At 41.9% G+C, this 27,791-nt stretch overlaps 3 protein-coding genes across 3 annotated transcripts; 2 read left to right on the plus strand and 1 right to left on the minus strand.

The window, feature by feature from the left end:
* Positions 1-505: 505 nt before the first annotated feature.
* Positions 506-8,920, plus strand: fbxo7 (F-box protein 7). Its single transcript, XM_017715705.2, has 10 exons — positions 506-558; positions 1,150-1,272; positions 1,429-1,666; positions 2,501-2,758; positions 3,939-4,083; positions 4,181-4,264; positions 4,347-4,442; positions 6,554-6,730; positions 7,464-7,510; positions 7,847-8,920. Exons 2-10 carry the CDS (start codon positions 1,151-1,153, stop codon positions 8,162-8,164), a joined length of 1,485 nt encoding a protein of 494 aa, XP_017571194.1. The 5' UTR covers positions 506-558; position 1,150; the 3' UTR covers positions 8,165-8,920.
* Positions 8,544-11,955, minus strand: echdc3 (enoyl CoA hydratase domain containing 3). The gene is made up of 5 exons (XM_017715707.2): positions 11,785-11,955; positions 10,689-10,810; positions 10,495-10,592; positions 10,199-10,399; positions 8,544-9,315 (listed from the first exon to the last, which is right to left on the minus strand). The coding sequence occupies exons 1-5, from the start codon at positions 11,913-11,915 to the stop codon at positions 8,983-8,985; spliced, it is 885 nt and encodes a 294-aa protein (XP_017571196.2). The 5' UTR covers positions 11,916-11,955; the 3' UTR covers positions 8,544-8,982.
* Positions 11,956-16,972: 5,017 nt separating this feature from the next.
* LOC108438119 (cell wall protein RBR3) lies at positions 16,973-27,025 on the plus strand. Its single transcript, XM_017715704.2, has 4 exons — positions 16,973-17,092; positions 18,373-18,548; positions 21,228-21,486; positions 22,651-27,025. Exons 2-4 carry the CDS (start codon positions 18,477-18,479, stop codon positions 24,345-24,347), a joined length of 2,028 nt encoding a protein of 675 aa, XP_017571193.2. The 5' UTR covers positions 16,973-17,092; positions 18,373-18,476; the 3' UTR covers positions 24,348-27,025.
* The last annotated feature ends 766 nt before the right edge of the window (positions 27,026-27,791 follow it).

The raw sequence follows: 27,791 nt of genomic DNA on the forward strand, positions 1-27,791 counted from the left end.
TAACTTTTAACTGTTGAATCATTCAAGCTATTCGTGCACAGTCTGGTGAACTCTATAAAATTAACTATAAAAAAAAAAAAACTAAAGATTTTGTGGCACAAACAAAAAGAAAACAAATCAATGGCTGTCAATGTGTTGTGGAAATTAGATAAAATTTCGGAGTGATAAATTATGAACGTCTTTTGTTACATGCATACTTAGACCGACAGCAGCATATAGATGATACAAATGGAGAAGAAAACGTAGAAAAAAACATTTACACTCATTTCTTTATGTAAAATCTGAATTATTTGCTGTGAAAACATTTTTTGATCACTTAAACAGGAAGGTATGACTTAAGCTAAATCTGTTTAAAATAAATGAAATTCTTAAAGTTGGCTTTTCAATATACAATCAGGAATTATTTAATGCGTCCAAAAAAGAAGGAAAAGCTGGATCCCGGTGTTTTGTTATTTTGATGAGAAAAACCCAACAGATACTTTTATTATATTAAGAAACGGCACCGGTTTCCGCCTTTACGGTGTCAAAATTTGTGACGTCGATATCAACAAACTTCAGGTAACGCTGAACAATCTCCGAAGAAACGCTTAAAATCGTAGAAAATCTTAGCTGTGCTTAACTAAGAATGGCGCTTTCGTTCGTCCTGTGTGTTAATACAGACTGCCGGGGTGAACATGCCAGCACAGCCAGAGCGCAGCCAGGTTAGCCAGATAGCGCTAGCTTTCAGCCGTGCGTCTGTCCGTCAGCGAGCTGGACAGACGAGTGTTATTCTTTAAAAGCGGAGCGACTCGAGTTCAGCAGCAGTTCGGATATAATGACACATTTACCAGGGGCTACGTGATATCATATACTGGGTACACTGAGCCCTACACCAAGCTGAGGTCATCTACTTGTTCGTATGTTTCTGATCCACCTTAAATGGTGCAGCTCTTAATATTGTAACACCTCAGGCGCCAGAATGTACTGTTAACTGCTGCACCATTTAAGGTGGAACGACAAAATTCTATGAAAGTACCACCCAGAAGGCTCTCTGTAGCACACTGCTTGGTACAGAAGCTTTTATTTCATTACCTTTGTAGTTAGTGCACTACATAGGGAATAGGGGGTCATTTGAGATTGAGCGTGTGATAACTGTTTTTTCCTATTCAGTATGAAATTAAGAGTGAGAGTCAATAAGCAGACCAGCCGTGTGGAGCTGGAGGGAGCAGAGCCCACTCTGACTGATCTCACTGTCCAAGTGAAGGAGGTGCTGTTGCCTTCGACTGGTCTCAGGTTAGTTTTTATTTACCCAGGCTGTTTGTCTGAAGTGCTTTGGCTGAATTCTGACAGGTCAGGTTTGAGAACCTTGTATTCATTGGGTCACTCAGTAGACGGCCTCGGTGAAATTGAATCACTTTTCCTTGTGGTTTGTGTTTGTCCCTCCTGCAGTGCGGATACAGAGTTCAGTCTGTCTCTGAACGGGAAGGAGCTGCTGGTGGACACAGGGCAGTCACTGTCCTCATGTGGGGTGGTGTCGGGGGACATGATCAGTGTGATTCTGCCTCAGAGTAGGGCTTCCTCCTCTCAGCCACCACCCCCTTCTTCCCAGGCTAACACCAGAGCAGCAGTTCAGCAGAGCACACAGCAGAATCACACTGTGTCCATCATGCAGCGCTCCAGTGATGAAGTGAGTACTACTAAGATCTTTGAGAACTAAGACAGAAACACTCCAAACAAATGCATGTGATGCGTTACTTGTCTAGAACGAAGAGTATATATTTTCTTAACACATTTGTGGTTTGTGGCATCTGTTTGTAGTTGATATAAAATACTATTTAAATGTAATTATTTCATATATTGTACTATAAGCTAGCAATCTATTCAATAGAAACATGCAGCGTCTGGAATATTGTGTTAATGTAATAAAATGTCTGCACTCACTCACCTCAGACAAGAAGGAAAGTGGTTTCTACTGAAATGAAAGTGAAATCACAGTGATAGCTTCGCTTCTGTATATGCCCTGACTCAGGCATGTCTCAGCTGTGATGCAGCGTGCTTTCTTTCTAGTAAAGCAGGTTGAGACATTTCAAGTTGTCTGTGTATTCAGTCTTAGTGTGAGACTGTTATGTGTTGAGTTTGATTCAAATCTATTGAGAACTGAAAACACTTGCATAGTATTAGAGCTGCACAGTGTAAATTGCACTCTTCAAAAAGATGCGTCAAGGGATGAAAACGGTTCTATATAAAACCATGAGCGCTCAAAGAACTCTTGCATGATAAAAGGGTTCTTCAGACTGATGGAGAATGTGCTGTAGTCGGTTCCATGCTGAACCTTTTTGAAAAGGGTTCTATATGTCACCCAAAAGGGTTTTTCTGTTGTTACAAGCTAGACACTGTAACAATAGAATAATCTTTTGGGTGCTATATAGAACCATCTACAGCACGTTCTCCGTTGGTCTGTAAACAATATACTGAGCAGCCTTACACAGAATGGCTAATAAACTTCTTCTGTCTTCTTCAGTCGGGCACCAGCAGCAGCCATAGTGGCAGAAAGAGAACATGTAATCCAGAGACTGAGGAGAAGCTGGAGAAAGGGGAGGATGAGGAGGAGGCAGTGGGGCCTTTCATCCCTGAGCCCATGCTGTGCTGTGAGGCTGAGCTGGGGAAGGTTCCTCATTCTCTGGAGATGCTCTTCCAGGCTGCACAGTGCAACAGCTCGTCAGACTGCCTGCTGGTGGCTGCACATTTACTGCTGCTGGAGACCGGCTTCCTGCCACAGGTCAGAGCTCACGCAGGACACGGGTTTTGCTCAGGCTGGCTTTTATCATTATAGCATTTTGGGACCATGGTGGGAAATGTGTAAAAATAGTCTACTGTGGAGGGTGAATGAGAATGGCTAACAAAATATAAAACGGCTTTATTGTTAGACAGTAATCTGAAATCTGTTAGTGGTTAATAAAGTTATTTTTTTATGCATGTAGCCCACTAGTTATTATTTATGTTTTATCTCCAAACTCCCAGATGTTTTAGGTCAGCATCTTGCTTATGTGATGTCATTCTGTTCATGATTTTATTTTATAAAATTTATTTTATATTTTATTTTATGAGATTTTTATAGTTTATGTGTGGTATTTTTGTGCTTAATCTACAAAATAATTCAACCTGTAAGTAGACAATAGATCCGGACACTCACATATTTTTTTTGTATCTCATATCATGATGCAGGAAACCATTCAGCTTGCTAGCTCACCTGTGTATTTTTTTTAAAGGAGGAATTTGCTAACTGTTGATAGGATCACAATACTATGTTACACACTATATTAATTATAACAGCTTCAGTAAATTGCTCCAACAATTTACTGATTCACAAACAGCGAAATTCCATGTATATGCGTTAGTGACCATGTCCACAACTGCTAGGTCCCAACCTACACGTTTATTACACCAAAGTAATGTAAAGCATTGGTTTATTGAAACTATTGATGTCTCTGGGTTTTGACCACGTAGAACAAGAAAATGTTCAAATTGGTCAGGCCCTGTTAGATAGTGAGACTGGGCCCATCAGCTACAATTGCCACTACGAAGTGCTTTTTTGTGGTAAAAATAAAAGAATGATTCTTAAATTTTGTCTCCTTATAATAAAGCACATGTGACTTTAGATGAGTAGACTCTAGAACAGGGCTGTCCAGTCTTATCTGCAAAGGGACGGTATGGTTGCAGGTCTTCATTACTCAGACACGCACATGGTCAGTTGTTTCAAGATTGAGACCAGCTGAATAAGGGGAGTCGGGTGTCCTCCTGCTTACTTGGAATGAAATTCACAGTTTGTGCAGAATGGCCACCACTGATCTACCTCATTAACAGCGGAGCGACACTGCTGCAGTAATCAGTTTCAGCAGTGTTGTTCCAGACTGCCATACTTTAAACTCCCTTGTTGTATTTGGCTCACTGTGTTACAGGGTTGTGATGTCAGGACTGGACAAATGCCCAGTGGTTGGCGTGCAGCAGGAGGCGTCTATAGGCTGCAGTACACTCACCCTCACTGTGAGAACAGCCTGGCATCGGTGGTTGCCGTACCAATGGGCCAAACACTCGTCATTAATGGTAAACCAGATAACCCATAACTGTTGCCATTCCCTATAATGAGTGAATAGCTTTTGAGGTTGTATCTGAGGGCCTTTTTTTAATGTTTACGCTGCAGCCACTCTGAAGACGAACAGCACAATGGAGAGTGCAAGGAAGCTGGTCCTGAAACCAACTGCATACGTGACTGAGGAGTGGGCAGGTGCAGAACAATAAAAAAAGAATAGCTAGTGTGGAACATCTGTATTTCCAGAGCACTGTGATTAAATATGCTTTTACTGTAGGTGGAAATGCTGGAGCTGCCTACAAAGACATGCAGAAGCTATCTCGTGTTTTTAAGGACCAGTTGGCTTACCCACTTCTGGCAACAGCTAGAGAAGGTAAAGTTGATATTACTGAAATGGACACCTCTATACACATTCCCCATAGCAGATTTATGTCCAGATATACATTTATTGAGCCAAAACGTTATGACCACAACCACGTCTGCAACAACGTTTAGGTAGGAGGCATGTGTCAAATCAACATCGACATGAATGCCTTGTCATAGTGTTACCTGGCAGAATATTGCCCAGGGCATCACACTCCCTCCGCTGGTCCAACTTCTTCACGTAGTGCATCCTGGTGCCATCATATCCCCAGGTACATAGTGCACACATACCAATAAAAGAAAAAGGAAACATGACTCAACAGACCAGGCAACCTTCTTACATTGCTCCAAAGTCCAGTTCTGATGCTTGCATGTCTATCGTAAGCGCTTTTGATGGTGAACAGTATTTAGCGTAGTACAGGCATTCTGACTGGTCTGCGACTACACAGCCCTGTACACAGCACTGTGTGCGATGCACTATGTGTTGTGACACGTTCCTCCCGTAACTGTCATTAAAATTTTCTGAATTGTGCCACAGTAGCCCTTCTTTCGGTTTGGAGCAGACTGTTCTTGATTTGTGGTTTGTCTTTCCTCTGACTGCGGTCAGTAATCACCACTGCTGACCGGGAGCACCCCACAAGCCTTGCTGTTGTATGGCCATAATAATTTGGACCTTATCACAGTCACTCATGTCTTTCTGCCCATTTCTCCCACATACAACACACTCACTCCGAGACCCGACTGTTCCCTTACCGTCTATGATTTCCCAGACTTCGACATGCGCCATTCTCACAAGATATAAATATATCAACAAAAAATGTCATTTGTGAGCGTTCATAATGTTTTGGATCTTTGTTGTACATTATAACTTTTAATTTCCTATTCAGGCATCAGGCAAGATTTATGTAAAGATCTACATCGATCAGGCACAACATTATGACCACCTCCTTGTTTCTACACTCATTGTCCATTTTATCAGCTCCACTTACTGTATAGCTGCACTTTGTAGTTCTACAGTTACAGACTGTAGTCCATCTGTTTCTCTGATACTTTGTTAGCCCTCTTTTACCCTGTTCTTCAGTGGTTAGGACCCCCATGGACCCTCAGAGCAGGAACTATTTGGGTGGTGGATCATTCTCAGCACTGCAGTAACACTGACGTGGTGGTGGTGTGTTAGTGTGTGTTGTGCTGGTATGAGTGGATCAGACACAGCAATGATGCTGGAGTTTTTAAACACTGTGTCCACTCACTGTCCACTCTATTAGACACTCCTACCTAGTCAGTCCATCTTGTATATGTAAAGTCAGAGATGATAGCTCATCTGCTGCTGTACAGTTTGTGTTGGCCATCCTCTAGTCCTTCATCAGCGGTCAAAGGACGTTGCCCACAGGACGCTGTTGGCTGGATATTTTTAGTTGATGGACTAGTCTCAGTCCAGCAGTGACACTGTGGTGTTCAAAAACTCCAGAAGCACCACTGTGTCTGATCCACTCAGCACTGAAGAACAGGGTAAAAGGGGGTAACAGAGTATCAGAGAAACAGATGGACTACAGTCTGTAACTGTAGAACTACAAAGTGCAGCTATACAGTAAGTGGAGCTGATCAAATGGACACTGAGTGTAGAAACAACGCGGTGGTCATAATGTTATGCCTGATCAGTGTATAGCAATAGGCCAAAATATATTTTTATAAACCGAAATAAAAAAATAACTGTTAGTTTCAAAACTAACAGTGAAATGAGTGAAATGAAAACAATAATCTAGTACGAAAAGACTAAAAAGACTAGAAATGTATTTTTTTCTTGTGAATGAGCATTAAACTTCAGACTACCAAAAATTGCAGATAGTTGGTGAATTCTGTACATCACTGGCTGCAAGTCTGAGTAGTGCACTGTAACTAAAATCTAAAAAATAAAATGAAGTATAATTTTAAAATAGTAAACTTAAAAGATCAAATAAGGAAAATAACTAAAGGTAACCATTTATAAGTAAATGGAAAATAATACAGCAATAATAAAACCCAAACTACTACAATAATGCCTCAGTTAGAATGTTTAAGTATGTCTTGGAAGCGTGTGGACTTATAATGCGGAGTATTTATTGTCTTCTCCTGCTGGTGCAGCCCTAGGACTGCCTGCCCTCTTTGGTCTGGCTGTACTGCCTCCTGAGCTACTGCTGAGGATTCTGCGGCTGCTGGATGTTCACACTATCCTCTCATTGTCTGCAGTCTGCACACACCTGCACTCCGCCACACAAGATCCCACGCTCTGGAGACACCTACTGCACCGTGACTTCAGAGGTACCAACACAACAGACACATTATCCTGCACTGCCTTACTGCAATTAAAGTGATTATGCTTCAGATATTGGCCACTTTTTCCCTTCTACCTGTCTTGGTTAACCTCTGTTTTAGATTTATTGTGGTTTAATCTTTAAACTGTCCATTACCAAACTTTTTGCTGGCTTTAGGCTAACAGAAGCCAGGTTTCTGCACTCATAAACCTGTAAATGAGCATACCTGCCCAATAAATAAAAGCTATAAAGCTGTCAATCAAATGCTTTTGTCATACTAAGATGGGAAAATTAGGATAAATGTGGTTTATGTAGTGTGACAAGATTGCTACACAAGTCAGCATAAACTGAAAAATCATAAAATTCTCCTTCTGTGCCGAGATGCTTTTCTGAGTGAAACACAGTATCAAGGAGGATCTCTGAGCTAGTTGAGTGTTTTGTTCCATCATAGGAGTGGGTGGTGGGAGAGGGAAATAGGACTTGATATTTTTGGATAATGTTATTTTTCCCTGCCGGCTTATGTGGTGATGTAATCAAAAAAGTAATTCCATTTTAATGCAAGATTATAGCAAAATAAGAGTTGTATCTTTTAAATGGTATGTTCAAAATATGACCAAGGACATGAACTAACAAGGTAAAAAATGGTCAGTTTTGACTGGTACTCTGAATCTGAATTCAAGTTCAAGTCCAAAGTTGGATGTGACTGTGCATCTAACAGCAGTGATGACCTTTTTTTCCAGCGTGTATTCGACCTGACAGTGAGCACAGAGACACAGACTGGAAAGAGGTGAGGAAACAGACTGTGCCTACTGACAGTTGCTGCATGTAAATTAATTTTTTGATGGGTAAACTGTAATCTTTAGAAAATGAAAAACTAACCTTCCCCTTCATGCTGTAGTTAAGCTTTTACAGTTCTGAGAACACCAGTCAGTAATGTTCATTGTTTTCTTCTGCCCTGAAAAGATTTTAGACATGCCAGATGTTATGATTTTTTTTTTTTTTGATGGTCTTCTTTTACACATTGTTTATACTTGTTTTGAGTAATCTCTAGTTTTTATGTTTGTTTGTTTTTTTATTGACAAGCTGTTACTCCCTAAATATTACTATGTTTTCTCTCCCACAGCTTTACAAAAGAAGATATAAGCAGAGAAAGGAATTGAGTAGATGCAGGGCCAGATGTTACCCCTACCCTATGCCCTCCATTTACCCTTTCACTCCAGTCCCCACACCCCCTGTGCCCCTGCCCCTTCACCCACCAGGCATCATCGGCGGAGAGTATGATCAGAGACTGTCCATCCCACAAGGCATTCTCCCCCGCCCACGCTATGACCCTATTGGCTCTCTGCCAGGTCATCAGCCAGGTATGGGGATTCCCACTGGCCGCCGTTCACTGAGACCAAGCGGGATCCGACCAGCAGATATCAGGAGAGGCTTCATCTGAATTCATCAGCTTCTGCTTCATGTCTTACAGACACTAATAAAAGCTACTGGACATACCAAAGCAAGCAAACTTGCACTGATACTTCCACACATTCTGCTTCTAACTACTCAAGTTTAATTTGATATATGTTTCAGAGAGGTATGTGGTTATCATTCTTTTCATTATGGGTCAATGTTGCAAGATACCAGAGCAAGCAAAACATGCGTGCAAACAGAAAAGGATCTTGTACAGTATTTATGAAGTCAGCAATTATACACCTTCGTCATCACTGGTGCAGCAGGCCCAAAGCAGAAAATGATAATTGGCAGGTAAGAACAGGGCAAATTACCAAATATTATCAGATATAATTTCCCAGAATGGTATCAGCCTGTTTTTTTTCTTTTCTTGGTTACATATACATCAAATCTGATTTACAATGTTTTCTTGCATTCAATATCATTCAGTTGCAAGTGATTACATACACTGTGATTTAAACAATGATCTGTCAATGTCTAAAGAGTTCATGCAGCCCTAATTTTAATCAACTGTCTTTAACAGAGACTTTTTTGAATGGATATTGGAAACAAATATCTCTCTAATTTAACCTCTAATTAGAGTTTGCAAAATATGTAACTGGAATAGTGCTTGAATTTGCTTGCATGTGCTGCAGTTTAGACCCTAACATGAAGTGACTTTGGAATTGCTCTTATTCCAAATCTGCTATCAGCACGTACAGAAACCGGTGTGCCATTTAGGAATAAACATTTTTCCATCTCAGTCTTGGCATATTCATTTTATCTTTAAATGTTGCTTTACATAATTGCACTTCTGGTTTACAGTCATTCGTGGGCTTTCTCATTGCTGTTGGTCCACACAGGTCTGCGTTTCTCTATAAAAGCTCTGATGCCCTCCTGCCCATCGCGCAGTGCCAGATTGTCCACCATGACAGCGGTGGCAGTGGCGTATGCTGCGTCTCGGCCTTGTGCCATCTGCCTCTGGAATGCCGCTTTCCCCAGAGCCACCACAGGCCGGCTAGATTCGCACACTCTGCGGGCGATGCTCATCGTCTCCTCTTCCAAATGCTCCTCGCTCACGACTTTACTCACCAGCCCATGTAGCAAAGCTTCTTGCGCTGTAATTGGGCGGCCTGTGAACAGCATCTCCATAGCGACCTGTCAAAGAGCAGGTAGAGCATAGACTAGGTCAATGGTGTTGAACAGGGGTTCCCAACCTTTTGCAACTTGCGGACCACAAAAAACCCCACAAAAGCTTCCCAGGTCCAAAAGAGGATTTACCCGATGGGTTTCTCTGACTCACCTAATGAGAGCTGATCTTGTTTGGAACAAGTTCTGGTTCAATTTGATAGGTACATAGACATATTTAGTCTCCAAGTGAAGGTGTAAATCGTTGGGTTTCAAAGCTTCAGTTCGAAAGACCTCTGAGCAAACACTACAGAGTGAATGTTACCCAGTTTCAGCTCCTACCCACGCAGAATTTTGTGCTAGCTACTCACTGCTTGTATTTTCATCATTTCAGTTTATGCTTGGTTTGAGACACAGAGGTCACTTCACTTGAAGATGGCCTGGCCTCAGGAACTTTTCTTTTGAAAGCCCTGTTAACCATTTATCCATGATGGATGACATGCAATGAAAATATATACATAATTAGTTAGCATTTTGCCAAAGTAATCAGTGAGCTTGATATAAATATTACTTTTTCTTTTTGTAAATAATCAACATTTGTGATATTTAAAGTTATGTTTGATTAAATGTCTATATTGTGAAACAGTATTTTTAAAAAGAAAAAAAAAGATGACCAATGGGCCCCCTAGCAGTACCACCACAGCCCACTGGTCAAGGAGTAGCCCTGTACTGCAAATTTTAGGGCTTGTCCTGCTATAATACACCTTGATCCAACTAACAGACCTTCCTGAGTTAAAATTTGTATAGCAGGAAAGAACACTAAAATGTGCAGGACAGAGCTGCTCTAGAGGCATGATGTGGAACCACCGTACTAGAAGCAATGCTAAATCACTTTATGAAAAGGACCAGGTACCTTTCTGGGTACAGCTCTTCCGATGGCCACGCCTGGAGTTGAGCAGAACAGCCCTACGTTCACTCCAGGGGTTGCGAAGGTGGATCTTTCTGATGCCACAGCAATGTCACAGCTGGCGACTAACTGGCATCCTGCTGCTGTGGCAATACCCTTCACCATAGCAATCACAGGTACTGGGGCGTCCTGGATCAGGGTCATGACCTTCAACAATAATCACAAGGTGAAATTATTTATATGACCAACACGTATGAACTTATCAGAGCTGGTGGAGTACATGTTTTTTAGGAACTCCTAACCTCTGAGCAAGCCTGGAACACACTAGCATGATAGTCTCTGCCATGTGCCGAGGTCAGCTCCTTAAGATCGTGACCTGAAGAAAACACAGACCCCCGTGCTACAAAGAGAGGGAGAGAAATGGATGTGCATACACATTCCTGAAAAAGTTGCTGTCTTAATAAATCTGTTATGATCTCTAATCAAGATGACATGCCTGATATTATGATGACTCTGAGGTCCTTGTCATCTATATCAGTCAGGATGTCCTCTCGCAGAGAGCTCAGCATGGCCAGAGACAAGGCATTTCTCTTCTTAGGGTTATTCAAAACAATCCTCCTAAAATGACAGCATCCTCTTACAGATGTGATCACCATGTCCTAGTGACCTAGCGGAAACAGAAGCTGTCCTGCCCTAGCCTACAGCTATGTCCTCCACATGTTATCACCAGCTGTGCATTATGCTCACATGTGGAAGGTTATAACTCTAGACAAAACACACTACTATTATTAAGCTGATATCAAGATGAGCAGTAATGTCGTTCAAAAATGTGCCTGTGCAAACGTCAATTTTCTTAAGTGACTTGAATAAACCAGACTAGAGGCTAATGCTTTATTAAAGGGGAATTCCACTGACATTTTAAAAAAAATCTGCATAATATGCTGTTATGTGCTGGGGCAGCAGCATTAAAAAAGAGTGCTCTGAACAAAATGAACAAACTTTATTAGGAAGGCCGGCTCTATTGTAGGAATCAAGCTGGACTGTGGCAGAACAGAGGACGCTGAACAAGCTCTTAGCCATCTTGAACAACACCTCACACCCCCTGCCTGCTACACTGGATAAACACAGAAGCACATTCAGTGGCCGTCTGTTACAGCTACATCAATCTCTAGTGACACACCTGCTGTGAGGTATTAAACATCTCAGACGTCTGGTTCCCATCAACACTGCTGTAAACAACCCAGACCCAGTACACCTCTTTAAAATGGAGCATCTTACATGAAATCTCTCTGAATGGCTCCGTTTCCATCTTAACGATTTAATTATGTATATTTAATTATGTATTTTTTTTAATGGTGGAATTCCCCTTTAAGACTCACAAGCTTTGTTTAAAGGTTACAAGCTGAGCGCGTTCACGTGTTCATCGCATTGAAAAACATCTGCTAATAACGGCCCAGCGTATGTTTTGCGGACTCTGTGTAACTGACATACTGCCAGATTGGGGTTCTGGCTAGGTCAGTTTTTCCTGAGTCTGGACTTGGCGCTGAAATGTCGATGAAAAGTTCTGTGAGCGCTTCGCTCTTTTACTCCACCTTATTCCGTCCTCCTGCTCGCGGATGGTCAGCGGCGGAGTGCTCGGAGTGCTCACTGCTCGGGTCCAGCAGCTCGGAGAAAGTCTGCGGACACAAAACCGGGTCAACCTGAGAGCCGCTGTCTGAGACATGTTTACTGCAGCAGATAGCGTCCTCCTCGAGCTCTCGCCCGTAGTGTAACTACTTTTATTTCAAAATAAAAGTCCCTACACGGGACGTGTGTACGTTCATGGGGGCAGGAGTTGCTGTCACTTTTTGCTTGTAGATGATATTTGACCAAGACAAATACCTTGAATAATCAGATAACCGCAGAAGTCCGATTAGGATCGGATTATTAAGTGCACGCAAACGTACTTAATTAATACACCTTTCTTGTTATTTCCTTTTTATGAGCTGCTGCTGCTTCAGTCCGCTGTTGTGCTGGTTCTGGAATAAGCTTACTGGACCACCATTTAACCCTCGTTCTCTCTTGTTCGGTCTGTTTGTCCTCTGTCTGTACTTCATGTGCTCCCTGTCCCTTATTTCTGTCCATAAACTGTTTGTTTTTAAGGTTCAGAAAGAGAACCCAGAAAAACGTTCCTGCACCGTGGAGAAATAGACACCAGCCGTCTGGCCCATTGAATTATTTTCAGCTTTTTATCCCTTTTGGTTCAGCCCATCCTTATTCCACATGCACTGTGTGTACAAAGCAAGTGTAATGTCAGCCTTTAAGGTGCATCTATTAGTACTGTTGGTAGCTAGATTATGTCTGTTCTCAGCCCACATTTGTACTGAGAACTCAAATTTGTGACTAGCAGGTCTTATAGTGTCTGTTAGTCTTCACTGGTCTCTTATGAGTGGTCTTATGTCTAAGCAAACTGGTGTAGAACTATATTGTAATAACTCGGATTTGATCTCATGCTTTGCTGTCAAGCAGCTGTTAAGCAGGTGACCTGAATGTTCTGTTCACTCAGTTCACTGTAACATGTGTTCCTTCCTTTAACTCTGTGTCTATTGCGGTCTGAAGCATCAGTGGGTGCCTCGGGGAATAATGAAGCCTGAATTACATTTACATTTTACATTTATGGCATTTAGCTGACACTCTTATCCACAGAGACTTACAATTTGATCATTTTATACAAGTAGGCGAAGGTAGTGTTAGGAATCTTGCCCAAGGACTCTTATTGGTATAGTGTAGGGTGCTTACCCAGGTGGGGGATTGAACCATAGTCTACAGCGTAGAAGGCTGAATGATGTCAATCAAATTATTTCTTTATATAATAACAAATAGAACATTTTCAAAAAATGGTCCTTTATGCATTTTTGTATTGAAACCCTTCGTAATTCATGACTTTTGATCAAGTGCAGAAATGTAGAACTCTATAATGACACAGGAGATGAACTTTCCCCCACTTTTGGCACTACTTCTCCAACCCTGTTCTTTCCATTTACCCTGTCTTCCTCCAGTTTTGTATTAGTTTAGGATAGTATTATCCGCAGCAGTATGTATTCTTTCTAAAATAATCTAATTTATAATCTATAATCTAATTTATAATAATAATTTATAATAATCTAATCTAATAATCTACTTTAAAAGGAGCTGATTACTGTTGCTTTTCATTGCAGGCAAATGAAGGTAGTTTCATCACTAAATCTGAAATGACAAAAATAAAATAATGTATAAAATCAGTTCTCAGATGTAAACATCTGTCATGTACTAACAGACCAGGGAGCTCACACAAAGTCTGTAATGATAGGCTGCAAAAACTTATTGTGAAGTGGGGGAATGGGAGCGTGTGATGCTCATAAATAGGACATTATAAGAAGCCATGCAGAGATAGATTGATAAATTACAAAAATACAATTAAAGTTCTTTCAGCTGTTTAATAAATTCAGGATTCATGTAGATTTTATATAGTATACTTAATCCCCAATCAGCAATATATACAGTACTATATTACATATTATACATATTTTAACCTAATTGCTATGTACAATTATTTATTTTTAATTAGGTATAAATTGTGAAACAGCGTCAGAATGATAAATGAATGGACTTACAAATATACACACAACTGCGCTTGAGCTTTAGGTCACAGACTGACAGGGGGTCCTTCAGGATGTTCTGTAAGTGAGCAAAATTTTTGGTTCCATCAATTATGACATCAGTTAAGTCATCTGGGTCCTGCAGAAGCAAAGCGGCCCCAGACCATCACACTACCACCACCAGGTTTGACTGTTGATAAGATGTTCTTATGATGGAATGCAGTGTTGGCTTTATGTCAGATGTAACAGGACCCATGTCTTCCAAAACATTCCACCTTTGGCTCCTCAGTCCACAGAATGTCATCTAGATGATTTTTGTTAAATGCAAGACGAGCCTTTGTGTTCTTTTTGATCAGCAGTGGTTTGTACCATGCAGCTCTCCCATGGATTTGCCCAGTATCTTTCTTATTGTGGGATCATCTACACTGGCCTTAACTGAGGCAAGTGAGGCCTGCAGTTCTTTACATATTAGTCTGGGTTCTTTTGTGGCCTCCTAGATGAATCGTCAATGTGCTCTTGGTGAAATTTTGGTAGGCCAGCTAGTCCTAGGAGGTTCACCACTGTTTCAAGTTTTTTCCGTTTGTAGATAATGACTCTCACTGTGGTTCGCTGGAGTCCCAAAACCATTAAATACTTCTATTTAAGTGATGTTTAGATTCACCAGGTCTGGCAGTAATCATGTCTGGGTGTGGCTGGTGAAATTGAACCCAATAGTCAATTGAATTTGGTTAATTTGTTCATTTAATAGCTAAGAGTGGGATAACTTTTTGTTACATAGATCTGAAAAGGAAGGATTTTCCCTTCAGTGAGTGAAATCTTCATGTAAAACAGCATTTTGTGTTTACTTTTCTGTGTCTAATATTAAAAGTAGTTTGTTCAGCCATGACAAATAATAGAATAAGCATAAAGAATAAGGTCAAATACTTTTCACAGTACTGTAAATGTTGAAATACATGCCTGATCCTTTATGATGTGTGGCGTATGTAAACATATATCAGATTTCTGTATGGGACTTGACTATGTTACAGGGTAAGATTGTGTAAATTTTACTCCAACTACTACTTAAAGTATCGTGGAAAAGCCAGCAAGTAACTCCCTTGTACCTTGTGTAATCATTAAAGGAGTGTTCTTTAACTATCAGGATTTATATAGCTTTAAAGATCATATAGATTATACTAGCTCAGCCTACTGAAAAAAAAATTATAATCATTAAGCAATTGATTTCTGATAGTGTCCAATACTCAGTAATGGTGTTTTGTGTTTTTCTGATGGGTTGATATCACAGCATAAAGGACGCTAATGGCTTAACAGGTGATCTGAGAATGATTCCGGTTGCATTTGATGGTTTCATTGTGAGGCCTTTCGCACTCCTTTCTACACATTAACGGCTCTGCACTGAAAAAGTCATAAAAAAAGACAAAAGGTCACAACTTTCACCAGTAAAAACAACAGTGATGTGGACAGATCATGTCACACTGCTCTGAGAGCTGCAGCCTGCATGTGGGGCTCTGTAACGGGATTCTGTGAGAAGCTAGGCAAAGACACACTGGAGAAGCTGCGTGAGAGCAGAGTGTGTCAAGATTCTCCTGTAGTTGGTTAGTGTAGTGGTTAACACCTTTGTCTTCTATGCTGTAGACTGGGGTTCAAGCACCCTACACTATACCCATAAGGGTCCTTGGGCAAGACTCCTAACACCACCTTGGCCTACCTGTGTAAAATGATCAAATTGTAAGGTGCTCTGGATAAGAGTGTCAGCAAAATGCCATAAATGTAAATGTAGTTGCTCCTCATCCTTTCTAAAGCCCACATTTACTGTGTACAGCCCTGATCAGACACTAGAGGGAGCCCCATGGCAACTGAATCTACAGGATCGTAAGACCGGTGAAGGTAGTCTCAAATTTAACTTCTGTCATTTTTTGTGTTAGAAAAATGCCACAGGAATTTAGTTCACGCAGCCTTCTTTTTACCTAGGTGTGCCATGCTTCTGCTATTTTATTTTGTATAAAGGCTGAAATAGATACAGTAGAAAAATGTATAGAAATACATTTTGGCCAGAATACTTATTCACAGAGAGCAGAAATTAGGCATCTGTCCATCAGATTAAAATGCTTCATGATTTCTTTTTAACTAGAAAACTGATAGTCAGGGGCTGGAGCTTCAGCACTGTGTTTTTGCCCCACTCCACCAATCAGCATTTGCTCTTCTTACTCACAACACACACGATCAAACTATTACACACATTCACCCTTTTGGGGCAGTCATGGGCTGGAGGTTAGGGAACCAGCCTCGTGACCGGAAGGCTGGAGCAAGACACCTAACCCCAACTGCTCCCCGGGCACTGCGGATTGGGCTGCCCACCGCTCCACTCACTGCCCCCTAGTGTGTGTGTGCTCACTAGAGTGGACGTGGTGTTTCATTTCACTGATGGGTTTAATGTGGAGGTGAACTTTCCCTGGGGCAGTCGTGGACTGGGGGTTAGGGAGCTGGTCCTGTGAAGGTTGCTGGTTCGATCCCCAGTCCATAACTGAGGTGTCCTTGAGCAAGACACCTAACCCCCAATTGCTCCCCGGGCGCCGTGGATAGGGCTGCCCACCGCTCCGGGCAAGTGTGCTCACTGCACTGTGTGTGTGTGTGTGTGTGTATTCACTAGTGTGTGTATGTGGTGTTTCACTTCACAGATGGGTTAAATGCGGAGGTGGAATTTCCCCGGTTGTGGGATTAAAAAGTATCACTTAACTTTAAGCTCCAGTTTAAGTTTGTCTTCTGATCTTGATCTTTTAACCACAAATTAGAAGCATTTGACAAAGAGACACCACTGAGCAGGTGTCTCTAGCGTTTCTGCGCTTCACCAGGAGCTGATTGCTCGCTAATTTTAACAAAAACAAGCTCCAATTAGCATATTCATTTTAAAAAGTGTTTTAAGGTCTTGTGTCTGGACTAAGACACTGAGTATTGCAGCCAGGGCTACTGTGAATGTGTTTTTCCCACCTGTATTCCGGAATGTCCCGCCCTTCTACGCTCCGATTGGCTGATGATTGCTCGTGCGTGCGTATGAGCTTAGTGCAGTGGGGCGGGGTTTGTCTGAAAGACGCCCTGAGGGAGGAGCCGCGCTGCGAGGCGAGTGTGGAAAACGGGTCGGGCTGCTGGGCTTCACTTAGACTCTTAACCAGATCAGCCGGGCAGGAACACATCACCTTCCAGTCCAGAGAAACAGGCTGTTTAACTAGTCATCGCGCACAAAGTGGACTTTAAACTCACCCTGGGTTTCAGACCTCAGTCAGAGGTACGTATTCTTCTTTATTTTTCCCATTTGAATGTAACCACTCACGTGTTAGTGTATTTTTTCCGCAGCAGTGTATATATATTAATGACATCTCTAATGTACGCTAATGGACAATAATAGAATCATTTTGGAAAACCTAACCTGAAAAGTAGTTTAGCAGTAAGAGCTGAATTACTGGTTACTTGAATGGACAGAAGGTCATAGCAGTATTATTGGTCACACTGTTGGACAGCAGGTTATCAGTAACAGTAATATTGACGGGCAGTAGATTTTCAGTGGGAAGTATAATTAGTATCAGGTCATTAATAGAAGTATTATTGGTAACTCTAATGGACAGTATAAGTAAAAGTTTGATTGGTCACTCTGATGGACAATGTGTTATACATACAGGTATTATTGGCCACCCTGATAGCCAGGAGGTTAACAGTAGAATTATCATTGGTAACTCTAATAATAAGTATAAGTAAGCGTATTATTGGTCACTCTAACGGACAGGGAGGTAAGAGTAGAATTATCATTGGTAACTCTGATGGACAGTATGAGTATTTTTGGTCACTCTAATGGACAAAAAGTTAACAGTGGATGAATCATTAGTGTCTGTAATGAACAAGAGGTTGTCATTAGAATTATTATTGGTAACTCCAATGTATGTAATACAGTATGCCATAAGTGTGAGTATTATTGGTCACTTTGATGGACAGTGGGTTATCAGTAACAGATGTTTGCTACCACAAGTGACAAAAATGTCATCAGTCACAGATTCCACACTAAACATGATCATGTGCTCAGGAAAGGTTTTACTTTGGTTGTCTCATTTGTAAGATGAGTGCTTGAGGTCTTAATCACGTTTTGAATTTTCTGTTTAAATTATTCTTGAATCATTTTTGGGTGTAGTTGATAAAACAGCTACAAACCTTTTACTCAAGATTTACTCCAATTGTCATCCGTGCTACACTACACTACAGTTGGTATAAAAGCTTGAACAATAGTCTGTTCTGGCTCCGACACTCAACTGTATGAAGTAGTTGTGTCATGCTATATGACCTCAGGGCTTTAGGCAGAAACAGAAAATACAAACACACTAAGCTTACACAGCGCTAAATCATCAAGGATCTGCATGACGTCATGATTCTGTATGTGTACTAAATACCACCATATGCTAAAGTATTTAAAGAGCTGAGTGATTCATTACAAAATATTATGAGTTCCGGATCACCGCGGGGGCTCGGCCTTGAAAACAGCTTGGGGTACACATTACAGTGAAACTGTGTGTCTTTCAGGTGTGCGGGCCAGCGGAGGTCTGTGACACCAGCGGAGATGTTTGAACTGTTGACCTTCACCACTCGACTGCTCCACGGGACACGGTGACCTTGACGTGGTGACCATGGACATTCGTGTGCACGGCAATCCACGCCTTCACTATGGGCATAATGGCTACCACCAGGCTCCTCACTCAGTGAGTATATATGGGTTTACACTAAACTTGAAACTAACGCATACGTGGTCACACCAAATGACGTAGACCTGAATGAGGACAGTCAAATGTCCACAAAGAGAAATGCACGAACATACAACTGTTAATGTATAATCAAAGATAGACTCATACATTCTTCCTGTCTCCTTTTCTGCCGCACACACGCTAAACACACATACCTGAACTGTGTACACACAGTGCTGAGGGAGAAACCAGTTCTTCTGCAGTTTTCTGGACTGCGTTTGACTGTGCTCTTCATACTTTCTACCAGGTGTGGCTTTCCATCCCGGATGTGTTTGTGTATATGCGTATCATTTCTAGGAGCAGCATTGTTATTTCCCAAAGAGTGGAAAAAGGAGCAGCCAGTTACAGATTAGAGTCACTACAGAACACAACAGGAGAATGTTAATGTGGTAATAAGGTCTGTAACTCCACAGCACCACAGGACGGACAGATGGATGCAAGAGAGGCTTCTGAAATTCTCTCTCTCTCTCTCTCTGACATCCACATAAACACACGTGTTCTAATGGTGATTACCTCGTTGTATTTGAATTGTATGGGGATTGTTCTTTTGATTATGTCAGAAACAGAGCCGGTCCAGGCGCACTGCCACAGAGCCTGCAGCATTGTTTTCATCACAAAGTCAGAGTAATGTGAGAGCCTCAGTTTCTCTCTCCATTTGGCACAAGCAGAAAAGCTGGTTCTGCCTCTTTCCTCCAGCTCTCTCTCTCCTTCGCTCTCTCTGGAGGACCCAAAGCACACCTGTTATTACTGTAAAATCACAAAATGTATCAATCAACCCATCAAAAAAACTTTTTTTCATGCTTTTAATAACTCACCATGGCTGCCTTCTGCCTTATACTTGGCAGATCCAAACAGTGAAACCAAAGTTGCCACTGCTCTCACATACCTAATCCAACTCTCATTGTGATTTGCCCTCAGAGTTTACATTTGTGTTCATTGAACTAGATCAAAGGGCTTATATAATGAAAAAAAAACTTCCCTTTTTTAAAATAATAAAGTTCGATATAGTATGTAAACACTGCTTGAAACAAGGCAATGGGTCCTCAGTCCATATGGTCCATATCTGGAAACTTAAGTGCAAAAACAGCCTTTTTTTAATGTACTGTTTTTGTGTGTGACCGATTTGCGTATATCTGCTTGTCCAACCTACAGCAGTTTAGCTCCACCCACTCACATTAAAGTTATAAGGAGTGTTGCAGTTTGGACTGTTTTGAATGAGGTTCATAACAGGGCAGCCAATCAGAATAGAGCTCATTAACATTTAACTTTTAAACTATGACCGGGCTCTTTGCAGATTCGGTGGGTACTTTGTACCAGTTTGGCATCTACTGCTTGCACCCTTTATAAGTCACTCTGTATAAGAACATCTGCTGAATGAATACATGTTAATGTAGGTGTATGTTAGGACTGGGGTGGGAACCACTGGAGTAAAGGTACCTGGCCTTGCCTAATCTTAGAGGCTGACTTCATGTTCTATTTCTGAAGCCTCGCTGCCTCACACACTGCCCCGCCCTCAGAGCTCCTGCGAAGCAGCAGGTGGAGTGATCCTCCTTTCCACCTCAAAGCTGGATGTAGTGGGTTGAGGAGTGGGGGCACAGGGCTGAAGAAACAAACAGCCCACTGTTCACTCACACATACACATGCAGGAGAGAGGAGGCTCCTGTCTGGCTGGACACTGAGTTGCACTGTGTTGTGTATGTGAATGGAGAGGCAGGGCTGACAGGCATTTCTTCACTCAGTCAAGCTGTTTCAGCATAAGACAGAGTAAAAATGGCCCTCTTTTAGTGCTTTTTAGTGCCTGCCCCATGTCTTCTCTATAAATGGCAGGGAGTAACTCTCTACTGTAAAGTGGAACGCAAACAAAATATAAAAACATGAAGAGAAGCAGAACCACTGTGTGTTCACTCCTTCTTTTTACAGAGTCCCTCCCTGTCTGGACTGTGTGCGCATTCTTTCATATAGAAATATGAATATAGGTGAAAGTATAGGTGAATACGCTTAGTACATTTGTATAAGTGGAATGTTGTGGTTTGTGTAGCGCTGCTAACCAGAATTTTGCAAAATGTCCACTGTCCAAAATAGTAACTTTACAGGAAAAGATAAAAAGCATGATTAACGTCTAATGTAGGTTAATGTAATGAGATTTTATTCCAAGTGATTTTGAAGCATTTCTATTGGTCCATTCATCATGAAATTTGTAATGGCTAATGAAGCAGATGGTCCACGTTTATAGAGTGAAGGCTTTTCTTCTTAAAAACATATTTTTTCAACATAGACGTTGTTGGGAGGGCTTTACACATACAAGAAACACCAGTGCTCTATAATGATATGATAAAAACAAGTTTCCATTAACATCAGCTGTTATTCTTCTCAAAAATATATATCCAATAACATTACAGAGGGGTATACAGCATTTTCGCATGTTCTGAAAGAAGTTGAGTGGCTTGTGAAAATGCCTTGTTGATAGATATTTCCCTTTTACACATACAGCCACTAATTATCCTGCTGCCTTGTACTCTCAGGAAAATGAGGGCATGCAGAACAAATATTCAGTTACAAATCAGCTCTTGCTGCACAGCAGCTGCGTGCAGATACCTGCTGACAGTACTTCAGCAATTTCTCTGCTTCTCTCTCTAGAAAGAAGACGGCCTGCAGTTTCTCAGTCTGGAGGAGAAGGAGTGCATTCTTTTCTTTGAGGAGACTATCGACTCTCTGGATGATGGTCTCGAGGAAGATGGTACAGGGTTAACACCAGACAGAAGCACAAATATGGATCATCTTCAAACGGCACCCCATTCAACTGTAAGACCCGCCCCCATTAAACCTACTGCCCCAAGCCTGATAGAGCATGACATCATCGACCTGGTCCACTCCACACCGGACTTCCCCATGCCAGGTACTTTAGTTCAATAATGTAAACTGCTTATCAGAGACTTATTTCTATGTAACCTGGTCTTCTGCTCTTAAGCATGAGGCAGTTTCCAGGCCTCAAGTCCTTCGGTACCCCTGCCCTGTGTGTTTGAGTGTTTTTCCTGTTCTAATGAAATGTTAATGGCAATTGAGAGCTTGGAGTTTTCCAATGTGGAATCCCACCTAAAAGTGTTCATGCAGTTTCAGCTGTTTGCAGTTGGAAAACTATGGACGCTAACAGTAAAAGGAGGCTTGTTTGGCTGCTGTGTGGGTATAAATGACTCTTTAAAAAGTGTTTACAGTTGAATTAAAGAGCGATTTCTTTAGTGCTTCATTTATTTTAAAAGCTATTACAAGTCACCGTTAATATAGTGTTAAAAATGACACAAAGGTGTACAGTTAGATCAAAACGTCTTGCACAGAATGACTTAAGCATACAATTATCTAAGTATCCCCTTGCTTATTGGCATTATACACAAACAGCATATCATGCACAAACAGAAACTCCAACGTTTGTTTTAAAAGATTTAAGCAAAATTCAAAAGCCAGCATCTCTGATGGTGTGTAGGTGTGTTAGTGCCCATGGCATGGGTAACTTGCACATCTGTGAAGGCCCCATTAATGCTGAAAGGTACATACAGGTTTTGGAGCAACATACGCTGCCATCCAAGCAACGTCTTTTTCAGGGACGTCCCTGCTTATTTCAGCAAGACAATGCCGAGCCACATTCTGCACGTGTTACAACAGCGTGGCTTAGTAGTAAAAGAGTGTGGGTACTAGACTGGCCTGCCTGCAGTCCAGACCTGTCTCCCATTGAAAATGTGTGGCGCATTATGAAGCGCAAAATACGACAACGGAGACCCCAGACTGCTGAGCAACTGAAGTTGTACATCAAGCAAGAATGGGAAAGAATTCCACCTACAAAGCTTCAACAGTTAGTGTCCTCAGTTCCCAAACGCTTATTGAGTGTTGTTAAAAGGAAAGGTGATATAACACAGTGGTAAACATGCCCCTGTCCCAACTTCTTTGGAACGTGTTGCAGGCATCAAATTCAAAATGAGTGAATAATTGCTTCATAGTAGTTACTGAATTATTCTACAACTGTAGAAACTGTAATGCTGAACATTTTTCTGTGCCTCCTCTCTTTCAGATTTTCAGAGCTTGGCTGTAACACCTGTGGCTCATTTTGAGATCATGTCGAAGAGGAACCCTACGGAAAGCATCTCAGTCACGTCAACAGGCTCTGATGCGTTTGAGGAAAGCAGCCACCAGCCTCCTCCAGGCTCCATCCCCACGCCTGTCATCATTGCCAGCAAGATCGCAGAGCATCAGGGCACAGGTGGCACCTCTTCATTGCCCTCAGTGCTGGTTCAGCGCGGACGAAACCTGGAGTCTCCCAACAGTCCACCCTCCAGACGCGGACCACCCACCCATGCCAAGCCTCACCGACTCCCCGACAACATCAACATGATGCTGGGCAGCCGAGAACCAAGCCCTCAGTCCATTGCTACAGCAGCGGTCAACATGCAGGAGCGTCGCTCGCAGATGCTAGCCAATCTTCCTCCCTCTGCCCACCCTCTGGAGGGCGGAGAGCCAGCCTGTGTCAGTAAACCCCCATTACGGAGTGTATCATTCAGAGACCCAGCACTAGACAAATCCAGGATGGAGGCATTGTCCATGTTGGGACTGACCCAAGCTAAAACAATGCCAGCAAATATGGTACCAGTGTCCGGCATAAAGACACAGAGCAGTGCTAATTCTGCTAACAACAAAGTTGGAAGCAGTGTTGAAATCAGTAGCAGCAGTACTCCTACCTATAGCAACATCAGTCCTAATATCAGTCCTAACACCACTGTCAGTCAGAAGAACAGCAGTCCTTATAAAATGAGCAGTAGTGCCACTACTAGCAGCAGTGCTCATACCTATAACAATACTGTTAGTAATGCTAATACCAGCCCTAACACCACTATAAGTCAGAAGAAGAACAGCAGCACCATGTTCACTCAGTCAAGCACCAGCAGCTATCAGCCAAAAGCTAGGAATGAATTTTCTACCAACAGCTTTAACAGCTATGGTGGAAAATCAGCTGTAATCACACCTGCTTCTACAGACACTTTGTCTAACCATGCTAACCATGACAGAAGATCTAACACAGCACCAGTCAGCGCAGAGGTGACACACAGCGACTTCAACAGCTATGGCGGCAAGACCATCATGCTAAATCCCACCATGAGCTTCAGGGCTGAGTCTGTCCCTTCCCCCAGCACTCTGCCAGTCAGGCCAGAGCCAACAGAGGTCCAGATTAACAGCTATGGTGGCAAATCCCGAGTCATAAACCCTTCCGCGCAAACAGACCTGCCGGACAGGCCTGCCTACAGACCCCGCTCCCACAGTTCCTCACCATCCAGCACCATCACAGCCTCAACCCACCGCACTGACCTGCACAGCCCGACCGGAGGCCAATCCAGTATCTTCCCACCTGCCAAAGCTGATGGCCAACACACCCCCTTCTCCAGCACAGTGAGAGATGAAGCACAGCCAGACCTAAACAGCCATGAGGCTAAACCCAAGACAGTAAGCCCCTTGCACCCTGACCCAGTTTACCAGCCTATAAGCAGGAGCAGGCTTGCTACAATGCCTCCTGCGCCTGCCCCCAGACCACAGAGGCCCACTGGATCTCTGAGGCCACGGCCTGACCCGATTCCTCAAGAAATCCGCAGCAAGCCTGCTTCCAAACCTTCTTTTCGCGCTCAGGGCATAACGGTGCAGTTCTCTGGGAAAGGAGCCACAGACGAAGCCAGGCGAGATGCTTTACGCAAACTGGGACTGCTGAAGAACACCTCTTAAACTCTCATCCCAGCATCGTTAAGGGATTATTGTACTTTTACACTATGCAGTTGCCTGTTAGATAGGAGCACTTCTGTTTGTTTCAGCTTAAAGGTAATAGTATTATTTTCTGTTTTGAGTATGCACTTGGTAATTGTTCTTTTAATTACAATTAATCTAATGAAAAATATTTAAGAAGAAATATTACTTAATATTCAGTAATTTACAATAATATTACAGTAATCCACTGAGCACCACCAATGATACCACACTCAAATGTAAGAGTTTAAAAAGAGGAAAGTGGCCATTTTCTTAACGCAAGTCACTTGGAGTAATTCATAGAGCTTCAGATAATATAGATAAGTGGGTCAGTCTGTTGGTGAAGAGGTTAAAACATACATCAAGTTTCAAGCTCACATTTTGTTCTTGATTTTCTTAAACTGTAATAATTTTCGGAAACGACTCCTTTAAAAAGGTACACTGTGCAGGAATCTCTGTGGAACACAGTGCACCAGAGACAGAAGTACAGGTTGCTACCCAGCAGTTTTTCCGTACTGTTGGCCCAGCGAAAAACCCAGTGTTGAGTTAGCAGTGTTGAATTAATGTAAGTCTACACTTGTAAGAGTTCAGTCAGCACTAGGGCTTTAGCTGTGTGTGATACTGCCTGGTGCCAAATTATCGTTGTAAAGGACTGTGTGACAAGTAGATTGCTGGTGATACTAAAGATGTTCTAAAGAAGAGCAAGAAAAATCACACTCTGCTGCTCACCTCCCTCCATAAGTGCTTCTCAGGCTCTCTCTGCTCTTCGGAACCCTCATTGAGTTCCAGTCCTCTACTCTGTAAGTGCTACTCCAGAATCAGGCCAGTGTTGCACCAGAAATCCTAAGAAGAAATAGTTTAATACCAAGTTTCAGTTGGCTCACAAAAAAATGCCATCAAACAAATGTTTAGATTTTACTGATATTACAGACCTAAAAGCAGAAGATTAAGGCAAACTAAGATACTGAGTTAAACTGTCTTCCTGTAACTCTGTTTAATTTTATGGAATGCTAAGCCAGTTAGAAACAGTCCCAATATCTACAATTCATAAATGCTTATGTATCGACATCAACATATAGTATTGTGTGGTTGGTTAGTGTAGTGGGTAACACCTCTGCCTTCTACGCTGTAGACTGGGGTTCAATCCCCACCTGGGTAAACACCCTACACTATATCAATAAGAGTCCTTGGGCAAGACTCCTAACACCACCTTCGCCTTCCTGTGTAAAATGATCAAATTGTAAAAGTCACTCTGGATAAGAGCGTCAGCCAAATGCCATAAATGTAGTATTGGATTTTGGCATTGGCCCAAAATTCCCATATTGATGCATTCCTAATAGCTACCAAAGAGATGTTAAATGTGGGTCATTCCTATTTGTTCAAAATTAATAGAGATTATTAGCATTTGTTATCTAACATTGAAAAGTGTCAATGGTCCATATTTATCCACTTCTGTAGTTTCTCCCAGTAATAACACTGATCTGGGTTCAGCTTTCACCTTTTATATAACTGATCAGGATTACATAAACTCATGAGACCTGATCTGAGATTAGCTTTCATAATCATATTTCAAAATATATTTGGTCCATATGGGCCAGTGTGTGTGAGATCATACAAACATTTGTTCTCTTTCTTTCACCCTCACTCTGCCACTGTGACAAAACCTTTTGAAGTGAATTCTGACGGGAATGTGGCTTTAAGCACAAAGTTTATCTTTGTCATATGTGCGATTACGCAAAGGCCATTAAGTCAGTTTGTTGTACTAAGGAGGAACTGTAATGATTATGTGTGATATGGAGGCTATCAGTCTTTCTTAAATGTTAATTGTGATGTTGTTCAGATGACACAATCATTTTCAGCGAGTTGTCCTCATTCTTACCCTTATCTAGTGTGTCATCTGCTTAAACTTCAGCAATTTGACAGCATGTCTCAGCAAACAGTGTATTTATTCTCATGTTGTTGATGAATCGTGAAATATTCTTGCTCCTGTGTGGAAAAGGACGTCAGAAGTGAGAGCTGGGCTGCTGCTCTTGCTCCGCTCCGTGGCCTCTGCCTGAAGGATATTTTTACGTTTGGTGGCAGTGCCTCCCCCACTAAACCACAGTGATCCAAATCTGGCTTTCAGAGCTTCTGGAGAGAATATGTGTAACTTTCTTTCATTTCTGTTGCTTGGACTGTCCCTCACTCGTGCTCTTTTCTGGACTCTTTCTTCATCAGTGCTGCATAGAGTGGTATAAAATCCATAGGGGTGTGTGTATGTGTGTGTGTTTGTGTGTTTGTGTGTGTGTGTGTGTGTGTGTGTGTATGAGAGAGAGATGTGTGGAATGAAATACTTGGTTGATTTATGTGTTTACTTTGTGTTTTTTTTTTTTTTTTAAGCAAGACTCCGGTTTTTGTAGCAGTTCTGCAATTCTAATTGAAGGATTTGAAGCACACGTGTGCTTTACACACACAGACACACCGAACACATTCGCCACTCTACTTTATTTTTCTCTTCAGGCTTCATAAACAGTGCAGCTGCAGTTAGGGACACAGCCATAGATGTATTGTTTTCATGACAAATCTCTTGTTTCTGCTGTTTTGGCTAAATTATTATGCAGATTTCTGTATCATCTTCTGCCTCTTCTCTTCCTGAATAAAGAGTGTATCATTGCCCTCACGATATGTGTTTGTGTGTTCAGAGACTATAGTATAGACTGAAAGTAGTGCTTTATGAATGGCTAATTATTATGGTTAAATAATGGAGACATGTAACTGTATGTACTTTGCATCAAACTGCGTGAAATTCATTAGGACAGTCAGTCAACAGTGCATCGGTCAGTCTGTTACTGTAATATTCAGAGGGAATTCTAACAAAGTCGTTCAGACTCAGTTACACCCCAAACCAGACCAGAGTTGATATACTATTAAAAATAAATAAAGTTTTGGTAAACTTTTGTTTCTTCAAGGTGAAACAGACTCCAGGAGTGAAGCCTCAGTCTGGGGGTTTGTGGTTCGCTCTTCAGCCTCACCAGATTACTTTTCACTGCTCTGAATCTCCTGAATTATGCCTAATGCTGTTTTCAAATGTTCTTACTAATGTGGGCCATGAGGAATTAGGATGCTGAAAGGCGGCCGTGATGTTTCGTTCAGTATCCAAAATCCAAATGGGTCACATGCTAAGAATGTGACTGAGGCTGGTAGTCCTGAGTGTAAAGGGAACCAAGCTCAGAATCTGCTGCCGTTTGTACCATAAGAGTTTCAAATGTAAAGACATCACTTATAGAGAAAGCAGGAAATGTCGACCGGTTAGTGTAAAACATAGATGACGGACAATGAGCAATCATTTTTGGTGATTGGGAAACTACTATACCTCCATCCTTAGTCCTAACATGTATTCCCTCCTCTTTCTCTTTTTATTGCATAACTATTGGTATGTATGTGTTT

This window comes from Pygocentrus nattereri, chromosome 11, assembly GCF_015220715.1.
Source record: "Pygocentrus nattereri isolate fPygNat1 chromosome 11, fPygNat1.pri, whole genome shotgun sequence".
In the NCBI taxonomy this organism is placed as follows: Eukaryota; Metazoa; Chordata; class Actinopteri; order Characiformes; family Serrasalmidae; genus Pygocentrus; species Pygocentrus nattereri.

Excerpts from the sequence above, each read along its gene's own strand:
- fbxo7 (XM_017715705.2), top strand. The coding sequence starts at position 1,151 with ATGAAATTAAGAGTGAGAGTCAATAAGCAGACCAGCCGTGTGGAGCTG. Across the intron at positions 2,759-3,938 it reads AGACCGGCTTCCTGCCACAG|GGTTGTGATGTCAGGACTGG; the intron begins GTCAGAGCTCAC and ends ACTGTGTTACAG. Across the intron at positions 4,084-4,180 it reads CCAAACACTCGTCATTAATG|CCACTCTGAAGACGAACAGC; the intron begins GTAAACCAGATA and ends TTTACGCTGCAG.
- echdc3 (XM_017715707.2), bottom strand. The coding sequence starts at position 11,915 with ATGTCTCAGACAGCGGCTCTCAGGTTGACCCGGTTTTGTGTCCGCAGA. Across the intron at positions 10,811-11,784 it reads GAGCAGGAGGACGGAATAAG|GAGGATTGTTTTGAATAACC; the intron begins GTGGAGTAAAAG and ends CTGTCATTTTAG. Across the intron at positions 10,593-10,688 it reads CAGAGTCATCATAATATCAG|CACGGGGGTCTGTGTTTTCT; the intron begins GCATGTCATCTT and ends CTCTCTTTGTAG.
- LOC108438119 (XM_017715704.2), top strand. The coding sequence starts at position 18,477 with ATGGACATTCGTGTGCACGGCAATCCACGCCTTCACTATGGGCATAAT. Across the intron at positions 18,549-21,227 it reads ACCACCAGGCTCCTCACTCA|AAAGAAGACGGCCTGCAGTT; the intron begins GTGAGTATATAT and ends TTCTCTCTCTAG. Across the intron at positions 21,487-22,650 it reads ACCGGACTTCCCCATGCCAG|ATTTTCAGAGCTTGGCTGTA; the intron begins GTACTTTAGTTC and ends CCTCTCTTTCAG.